General features: G+C 46.4%; 1 protein-coding gene across 1 annotated transcript; it reads right to left on the bottom strand.

Annotated features, from left to right (window-relative positions):
- Nucleotides 1–796: 796 nt before the first annotated feature.
- snphb (syntaphilin b) lies at nt 797–9,237 on the bottom strand. Its single transcript, XM_041052224.1, has 8 exons — nt 9,163–9,237; nt 7,397–7,549; nt 4,243–4,424; nt 3,490–3,597; nt 2,977–3,126; nt 2,138–2,783; nt 1,638–2,026; nt 797–1,493 (listed from the first exon to the last, which is right to left on the bottom strand). The coding sequence occupies exons 1-8, from the start codon at nt 9,235–9,237 to the stop codon at nt 797–799; spliced, it is 2,400 nt and encodes a 799-aa protein (XP_040908158.1).
- Between the last annotated feature and the right edge of the window lie 783 nt (nt 9,238–10,020).

Genomic DNA, 10,020 nt, shown 5'->3' with positions numbered 1-10,020 from the left:
TGCGTTTGGCTCGACAGCAGGACTGATTTGTCCTCCAACTGCTGAGCACAGGAAATGTCAGTGGTTCTTGACGCGTTTCTACCCTTAGAATCAACCTGAGTTCTGCGTCTGCGTTGTCGTTTCTCGATTGTAGATAAGCTCCAGGTTTTCAAACGTGAAGATGTCAAAGACTCAAAGAAAAACGCCCAAACTTTCTGCAGTGACAGGAAAACGTGTGAATCGTGAATTAGGGTGGATTTTCCCTCACTGGTCGATGAGCAGAGTGTAGCTGGTCTACTGCAGACAACGAGACCATTTGGTTATACATGTGCACATACACATACATACATTGTATACATACACGTACCACATTTCGTGTACACACTCGTCAACACGTGATCATTTTAACATGCCAGAATCAAGTCAGACTAGTAGGTTGACAGATCAATGAATCTTTAACATTTTCCCTGCAATTAAAAACGAAACAATCAGCGTCAAGCATCCAAGCATGGATCATTCATTTCAGTCAGCTCATTCAGTTTTGCACAAGTCAGAAGTGTTAGCAGACATCTTGGTAGAACCAGTGGGTGAGAGACAATAAGGAGCAGGACCAAACACAGCAGTTTACAGGTCAGAAATGCACATTTCCTGTTCCTGATGCTCCCCTCGACTTTTAACCTTGATGAGAAATGCAGGGCAGGAAGTTCTTTCTTTTCCTCTCCTTGCATTACAGGAATTTTCCATCAAGCTAACGACCCAGACCCACACAGGAGAGGCTGTAGTTGAGGATCATAGAAGTACTGAACAGATTCTCCTTTCATATCTGTGATCCGCCCATGTCTCCCCCGCCTGCGGGGTAATGCCTCAATCCACCTCCCCTGCGCAGCGAGTGCAGTGCCACAGTGCAGCAGCCTCGCAGCAGTGACCCTATGTGATACATGGGCTGTCCATCACGGACTGGACCGCGGCACAGCCACGCCACTGTTGGCACCACAGGGATGGCCACTGCTAGCAGATCAACCAGGAAGTGACGACTCCAGTAGCTTTTCTGAATCGTCCCGTCAGATGAGTCAGATGAATCTTCCTTCTCTGCTGCGGCGCCTCCTGCGGCACCTTGTTCTTTAGTTTCATCTTCATCATCGTCCTCATCATGCACCTCAACTACAGTGACACCAGCTATCTCTTCATGGGAAGTCGATCTCCTCGGTTGGGAGGTATAAGGCTGTTCTACACCTGGTGATAATCCTGGGTGATTTGGACTCAACTGTCCTGTCTCTACCTGAGTTGATCCTGCTGATAGGCCAACTTCTTCCATGCTGAGCTTCCTCAGTGTTGTCCCACTCTGCCTGCTTTCTCCACAGCATCCTGCAAACCTAAGCTCACCCTGCATCCCTGGTGATTTCTCTGCTGAGTCGCACAGTTTTTCTGGCGCTGCCTCCTCCACCGCACCTTGACCTTCCACCTCATTTCCTCCCCCTGAGCCCATCTGCCTCTGCTGCCCTTCATCCTCCAGCCTGATCCCAGTTTTCTCATCACACTCCTCTCTTGCAGCAGCTTCCTTCTCTCTCTTTTCTTTCTCCTGCTTTTCCTCCTCCTCCTCCACTCCCTCCTTCACCCCACTCAGAGGACTCTCCATGGAACATGCCACGGTAGCAGACCGTGGTAAGGGAGGGACAAGCGGTGTTTTGGAGACCGGGATAGGCTCCGTGGCTGTACTCATGACCGTTGCTGTGGTTACCGAAGTTGTGGTGGTGATGGAGTCCAGCTCCTCCTCCCCCTCATCTGATATCCAGGTGGAGGTGGGGCTGCAAGCCTGGGAGCGGAAGGTGCGTTGCTCTGCAATGGTATCCAGGTCAGAGGGGTAACCAGCTGCTGTGGGGATGGGGCAGCTTTCAGTCTGAATGCCTGTCTCCCTTAGCGGATGCAGATACAGGTGGTGGTGGGACAGGCAGGGGTGGCTCATACAGCTGACTCCACCCAGGCCACAACGAAAGGGTGCCAGCCGCTCGCCTGTGCACAGCTTCTCATAGGTGGAGGAGTGAGGCATGGTGTGGGGCATAGAGTGGGACAGGTTGTGAGGGAAAGAATGAGGTAAGGTATGGGAGAAGGTGTGAGGCAGTGAGTTGGGCAGAGAGTGGGGCAGAGACTGGGAGAAGGTCTGTGTGTAGGAGTTGAGTAAAGATGCTGTCTCCTCAGAGAGGAAGGCGGCCTCCAGCAGCAGGTCGGCCCGGCTGGGGACGCTGCTCTCCCCACAGCACACAAAGCCACTGTCCTGGGTGCCGTCTCCTGACAGACAAGGAAAGTCTTGCCCATTGCCGTTCTGGTCCGCCAGTGCCGGATCTGTGAGCTTAGTGTAGGTGGAGCTCCTGGTCAGAGAACGAGCTGGGGAAGCATCGCAGGAGCAAGACCCCCTCCCGCCTACTGCTGGTTTGGGTATTCCCCCTGGACTCTCCCCGGATACCGACGCTGGTGCTGAACCCCCAACACGGATCCTACAGCCTGGTATGGCCTCCCCCTCTTTGGCTAATCCAGCCTGGGCTAACTCCATACTCAGCAAAAGGTTCTCTAGCTTATGGTTTTGAGTATTGATGTCCTGGAAGTACTTCTGGACCCCTATGTCCCCACTGAGTCCCCCGGCATCACTGAGCCTGGCACGGACAGTTTCTACAGCCTGTTTGAGCTGCTGGATCTCCTGGCGCGCCTCCTTCAGGGCCAGCTGAGCCTCCACACGGTGACACTCCTCCTCAACCCAGTCCTCCTGCATCCTGTAAAGCTGCCCTCTCAGCTCATCTATCTCTGTGTCCCTAAGAGGGTGAAAATGGACACGAGAAAAGGGAGAAAGAATGAAAAGAAGAGAGGAAGAGGGATAGAGGTTTAAGGTATGTACTGTAAAGCTGTCAGATTTAGTGAGGGAAAACCAAACAAACAAATCAGACAACAGAGGAACTGACATTCTGACTGACCTTGATAATCTCTCTTCCTATCTCAGTATCTCACCTGTCTTGCAGTGTGTTGATGGTTTCTTTTAGCCTGGCCCGCAGGTGTCGGATACACACCTCCTTCTGCTGCAAGGGTGTGAGGTACTGCTCTGGTGGAGGAGGTCGAATACCATGGTTGTCTGTGCACGACGTGTACTTCTGGTGACGTCTAGGACACAGGTCAGTCAAAGAATGGGAACACTGGTGTTTCTGAGTTTAAATGCACTTCACACTTCAGTGTTGGATGTTTTTCTTAAACACTGACTTATTTTCATATGCATTCACTCCGTGTGTTTGACACTAACAAAAGTAAAGCCTGATTCCTCTGAACTGCTCCCTATGTCTTTTTTAGCAGTTTCAGTAATGAAGTGAAAATGAAATGGCAGCCTCACAGTTTCTATTTGTAATGTTCACTTTTGGTTTGAAATGAGTGCAGTCGGTCAGGTAAAGGATGGTATTAGACAATAGCACTGAGTTAGAGAAGCTTCTCATCTCTGATACTGAGCAGACTGTGCAGTGTCTGATGTCTCACCCTTTGGTAGGGCTGCAGTCGCTGCCTTTACAAGAGCCTGAGTTGCTGCTGCTGCTGAGGGAGGTGTTGCCATAGGGATCTCTATTACTGGGCGCGGCCGGTGTCCGCCTGGTACCAAAGTAAGAGGAGACATGTTAATCTGTACCTGCCAGCAACATGAAACCACACCACTGAGGTCACAGTGAATTCTGTGATCTGTTGAGCAAAACATCCATGACACTGTTCAAAACCACAAATCAAAATAGACACGAACAGATGAAACTTCAGTCCAGGTCCACGAACATGCCAGTACAACACAGAAATGCACAAATATACACAGACACATTACAAATACAGTAGCTGTTATCAACAGACAGCTCTGCCTGAGAAACATGGCTGTCCTTTGGGCACAGACAGTGATGCTGCAGTTTTTCAGAGAGGGAATGTGCTCTGCAGAGATGAAAACCAAAACAAATATTAAAACAAATCACAAGCTCAAAGACACAACTCAAAAGAAACAAAGTGAGGGTAGCTTTCACTGGAGAGTATGAAAAAAAAAGAAAAGAGAACAAACAAACAAACAGAAAAGAAGGGAGTAACAGGTCAAAATAGACAGCGTAACATCATGGAACATTCACTACAGTGCAAAGGGTCTGATCATTCCCATGCTTCAGAGGATCAACACTGATCGGGAAGTAACAAGAGGGACTCAGAACAGACCGAGAACGAGGGGTGGAGGGGGAGTTTGTGGAACGGCTGTGGCGGTCCGGAGACTTGGTGGAAGTGTATCCTTTGGTTGGCGACTTGGTCGATGAATAGCCTTTAGTCGGTCGCATTGAGACCATGTAGCCTGTCTCCATGGGAACGTAGTCTAGCTCTATGAACCTGCAGTAGTCAAACCTGACCAGGTAGAGACAACGGGGTGTTAAATCACAGAGGACAGCGGAGGACCGCACCTGAATGACACAATGTGTATGCTACAAAAGGTACACACTGTACTACTGAGGTGAGACAAAGCTGTCCTGCATATGGCATGTCATAGGATTCACCTAATTCATTCAGAGTCTGAGCAGCAGGCAGCGCCAAATATCAACAAGCACTCAAACCCTGAAGAGGCCCAGGAGAGGTCTCTCTCTGAACTCTTTACGAGAGGAAAGGCTTCACATATGAAACATCTATATGTAGTAATATTCAGCTACGAGGGGGTTACAGGGCACACAACACAAACTAACGCTCTGAATTCGGAAATATAATTCACAAGGGACAAAATGTTCAGAGACGCCAGTGATTAGAGGAGCTGGGGAGTGCTGGCAGCCGCATTAGCATTTATACTAAGAGCATCATCGTCCAGAGCATTTCACTTTCAAACAAGCTGCCACTCAAATGTCTCTACACAACAAATGCAATTTGAAAATTAGGTGGACATCAAAGATGGCAGTAATCAAACATAAATTCAACCTCTAACACATCTTACATCCCAAACAATTGTCCGAACATGACAGTTCACCTAGTTCTCTCTTTTTAGTTATATTTATTTTCTAAAATCTGAACGTAAAGATCAGATCAGTTGTTAAAACAATGTCACATTTAGCCAGTGTTTCTCTCCACACACCACCAGGAGAGATATCTTCCTATTTATGTAGAGTAATTGCTGCTGAAAATATCTATGAAGAAGTTGATCAGAGGTCACAGTAGGATAAGTTAAACTCTTGTTGGCTCAAGCTTCATACTTAAGAAGAGACTGAAATTGATCTTCTCTTCTAACACTGGGCAAGAAAGCAAATAAACTCCACACTGTTCCATTAAACGTATCCATGCCAGACAATGGAAAACCACACATATCATCTGAATAATAATGCTGACAGAAAGCAAAGTAAACACACATTTTCACCTTTAAACATTGCTACTATCCTGCTGAAGGAGATAAAGTTGTTGAATATCATAGTACAGTTTCATCAGTGGTAGCCAGGACAAGGAAGGGTGATCTGTGATGGGCAACTTCTGTCTACACATTCCTCGCTGATAATGAACTTTGTAATGTTTTGTGATAAGTGATACTGAATGACACACAGTGAATGTTAATGACCTCTTACTTTAAGACATGACTGTTGCCCAATCACTGGCCTCCACAGAGGGAGGCGGGGACAAGCAGGGCCAGTCAGAGCAGCCATGAGGGATTTGCACACAGGACATGATAACTCCACAAAAACCCAAAACGTAAGTAACAGTTTTTCCACCCACCCATTAACACAATGACGTGTGATTTGGATTTCTTTGTGAAAACGTACACAGTTCATCTCATTTTTTTAATGCTACCCCAACTTCCCCAAGGTTCTTGCAAGAGCTGTGCTGAGTAGACATGTCCTGTGTGATACAGTGAGGGAGGAGGCCAGATATTGACTGCTCAGTAGATCTTTGATGATCAATATATGACAAAAGCCAAGGCATTAACAGAACAGAAAGAGGCGGAGGAAGCAGCTGAAGCAGTGAGCCTGGAGAAGGACAGAATAAACAGGACAACAGTGCTGAAGGTTTGACAGTCTGTCCCATCCACCTGCTGGGATGGAACCTGTGTCTGGACTGTGGGCGGTGGGTGAAGGTTTGGTGGACGTGGTGGTTGGGGGTGGCTGTAAGCTGTAGGAGCTGAGTGCTTCCCAGGAGCCAGGTGTTGGTTAGTGTGAGTGGCCGAAGTGCAGAAAGCGCTTTGTTTCCGGTAGAGACAGAGACTTTGCTCAAGAAACATTCTCGATACTTCGGATAAACTATTTTTAAACAGTCCAAACAGCACATTCTCATCTCAGGCAATGTCAGTGTCTCACCGACTCTCTGCAGGGGAGCTGGTTAGTGTCAGTGCTGTCGAGTGAGCGGCTGTGGTGAACCAGTGATCACTTGTGATCACAGTCTGCTTCCACAGCACAATGATAGCACTATTTCTAACGTGCATGTAGCCGCTAAACACAACTCCATGCTATGAAAAAATACCAGGGCCAAATTGTGTGACATTGTGCTACTTCAGTTCTAGTGTACACATTTACCTAATGACTCTACTGTACGTCTGTCAGTATGTGCACACCTGTACATCAGGCTTTCCCTTGTTTTGTTCTGTCATGACAGCACTGAGTCTATTGATAACTGAGTCTATTATCAGTAGACTCAGAGGCAGTGTAACACAACGGCAAACACACAAGTCTGTGCTGTTTGCTGTTGCTGATGCCAATTTCTAAGCTGAATATGAGCACTGAGAGCTCCAGCTGGTATCTCAGTGTTGTTTTCACGTTATATATATGATGGAGCAGTGGTCTGACTTTAAACTCTGAAGGATGTACGTTACATTTCAGATCGGCAGGTCATCGCTGCAGCAATTGACTGTTACTAAACTCCGCCCTCAGACAGTGATGGGCCAGCCATAGCTTCACAACTGAATCTAGGCACAGCAGGCCTGTCAAGCTTTGGATTTTTCCACATGTTGAAGCAGAATACATGGGGCTTTTTCTTTAGCTTACTCAAAACTTACAAACACAAGAGTAAAATGTAAGGAATGTACTAATCAGAGTGTTTATCTGCTCTAACATAAACTGAAATGAGAGGCATCTTTTGTCTATGTCTGCCTGAAAGCAAGGACCCACTATTTAAAAAAAAAAATTACAACTGTTGTAAATCCACCAATATTATGAATTTAAACTGCAGACATATAGGGATAAAATATAAAGCTTGACAAGAGTAGCAACAGTAAGTTGCAGTTACAGTAAGGCAAGGCTTAGCAAACAGTCAATTAGAGAATGGAGAAGCAGCGGTGTCTAAGTAAGACAGGTAGCATAAATGTTGCCTGTGTGCTGTTGCTCTTGTTTTAGTGGCTACAGTGCATGCTGGAGCTACAGCTACAGCTACGGAGCATGCTCTCTGAGACTGTAACTTAAGTGTGTCTCACGCAGGGGGCGCGGGCACAGGAATGGCCACCGGCGCAGTGGCCGCTGGCGCGGTCGTCCCTGACCCTGGCGCCGGCTTGGGCACCGGCACGGGCGAGGACGCTAGTATTTGCTGCAAGCGGCGTTTGGGCTGCAGCACCTTCAGAGGGTTGAATCTGAGGAAGAGAGACGAGAGAGAGGAGGACACCACAGCTACAGATTGATCCGTCTGTGGTTACACATAACTATGGTAAGAAAACCACCACAACCACCACACCCATACATTTTGGCTGTAGTTTAAGGGCTGACACTTGAAATTTCACACAGTATTATAGGTGGATTTTTGGCAATATGCAGTAGAATTACTTAGGCTGTGATTCTTCAGCTCACTACACTGCAGCAATGCCATATTAGCTCTCCATGGTATTAAAGTACTGACAGGATAAACTTGGACAACAGAATTAAATCTATGTCCAACAATTATTGGACACATCAAGTACAATACATGCATTCTGTGTACAACTGTACTGGAGCATCTGTGTTGCAAAGTGAGAACACTTACGTCTGAGCATAAATGGCTTAATGGATAGAGAAGTAGTAATCACTGTCCCTATAGACAACAAAACCTCAATAACATGGTCTTATCCTTTAACCCATGTCCAGTAAACAGGCAAAGGAAGTCCAGCAGCTGCAGGAGAAAACAGATCAATATACCATACTCAATAAACTGTGCTCAGGTTGCAGTAAACTTGCTGTTCATTGGTCAGTGTGTAGGAGGTGTCTGACTACATATAGTTTATCTTCTTCTCAAATATACCATCAGCATCATTAGAGCTAACTGAAAAAGGTACAGACACACTGTAAACTGCTGACACAATCCTGAACTGAAAAGGAAGACAGAGTGAGAAAAAGAGCAGCCACGGTCAAGGAGAAGTAAGCATGGCTTGGAGACAGGGGCAGAGGGAACCTGAGGAGCAGATCATGACACATACATTCATCTGCTGTCATGCATAAAATTATGCTGCCACTTAAAGGTTGTGTCACAGAGTTTAATTTGTTACTCTAACAAGGAGCAACATCACTGACGTACACAAAAATAAGAGACACTCAACAAAGGTTTATTAAAGGACACTGTTTGAGTAAAAGTTAATGAGCATAAGGTGGAAACGAGGAGCGACAGGAGCGACTGTAACAACTTGCACAGCATTTCTCTACTCTGCATCATCAGTATACTCTTTGCTCGAGTTGCACTGAGCAGACTTCAGTTCTTTGCAGAGAAGCTGTATCCAGAGTCACAGGCAGGGCTCAGAGAAGGTGCAGGAGAAGTGGAGATAGCAGAGAAAACCCCACTACATAGTCTTCAATGATATTATGAAGGCTTTTGACCTTGTGAGCAGGAGCGGCCTGCTCCAGTATGGTTGAAGAGGAACAGATAGGTTGTCCAAATTCCTCCACATCCTCAAGTCCTTCCACATCAACATACAAGGCACCATCCAGTTTGGGTTTACCTCAGACCCCTTCAAAATCTGTTATGGTGTAAAGCAGGGATGTGTATTGGTGCCCACATCGTTTCTTTTCCCTCTTCCGGCGGCAAGCCTTTGGAACATCAACTGAGGAAGACCTATACACGAGGACAGATGGTAATCTATTCAACCTCACTCAACTGAAGGCTAAAACAAAGGCCAGACCAGCCACCATTTGGGACATACTGTTTTCTGATGACACAGCGGTGGCAGCTCTCTCCCAGGAGCACCTGAAAACCTTCATGGACCGGTTCACCCAAGCATACCAGGACTTCACCCTGACTATTAGCCTGAGCAAAGATGCCACTCAGGACCTTCCTCATTGGCAGCTGGCACTCCATAGTGCACTGCTGACACATGAAACCACCGTGGCTCAACACCGAGAAGCAAAGAAAGGAAAGAGGAAGCAACAACAACAGGACAACACCACATTACCAGCATCATCTGGGCTGGCCTGCAGATGTAACATCTCTCATGGATTGGACTTCACAGCCACAACAGATGCTGCACCAAAATCTAACTTCCAGGCACAAGAAATCTGTGGTCCTCTGAGCCTGCAATGCAATGGCACCTGATTCATACAACAAAGTTCAAGCATAAATCACATAAAGTGTTTGCCAGAATGCATTAATACACATCAACGCAGCTACACCCAGGCCTGTGGTACTGGAGGAAACATCAGAGACAATATACACAAAACTCTGTGGTTAACCATAGATGGATGTAGACACACCTTTAATCATATGTTTGCATATCAGTGCTTTAGTCCGCTCCACCATTCTTTAAATGAGAAGAACATACAGAAAAAAGGTGCAGTTTATCATTACGTGCTCCCATTACATGTACATGTATGGCTGTGGTTCTCTGTAGTACCTGTGTTATTGTTACTGCATCACATGCAGCTGTAAATCCTGTACAAACACTGTACACAGTGAATGATCACAATATGTTTTTATTAATACCAGTTTATGCATAGGAAATGACATAAGCATGGTTTGTGCATATGCATATGATGGCTTTGCTTGTCTAGTCTAATTGTTTAGCTGAACCTTTTATACATCACATTTCAATGAACATTGACATACATGAAAAAAAAACAGGCAAACAGGCTCCTGTCAAGCAAA

This window comes from Toxotes jaculatrix, chromosome 2 (assembly GCF_017976425.1).
Source record: "Toxotes jaculatrix isolate fToxJac2 chromosome 2, fToxJac2.pri, whole genome shotgun sequence".
Classification (NCBI taxonomy): domain Eukaryota; kingdom Metazoa; phylum Chordata; class Actinopteri; family Toxotidae; genus Toxotes; species Toxotes jaculatrix.
The sequence above is the reverse complement of the archived record's forward strand: the minus strand, read 5'-3'. Positions and strand labels throughout refer to the sequence as shown.

Bases quoted from the DNA above. Each gene is read 5' to 3' on its own strand.
- snphb (XM_041052224.1), bottom strand. From the start codon at position 9,237: ATGGAGTGCCAGCTGCCAATGAGGAAGGTCCTGAGTGGCATCTTTGCT. The intron at 7,550-9,162 runs GTATGCTTGGGT...TCTCTTCCTCAG, and splicing joins ATAGTCAGGGTGAAGTCCTG to ATTCAACCCTCTGAAGGTGC. The intron at 2,027-2,137 runs ACCTTCTCCCAG...ATGCCCCACACC, and splicing joins TACTCAACTCCTACACACAG to ATGCCTCACTCCTCCACCTA.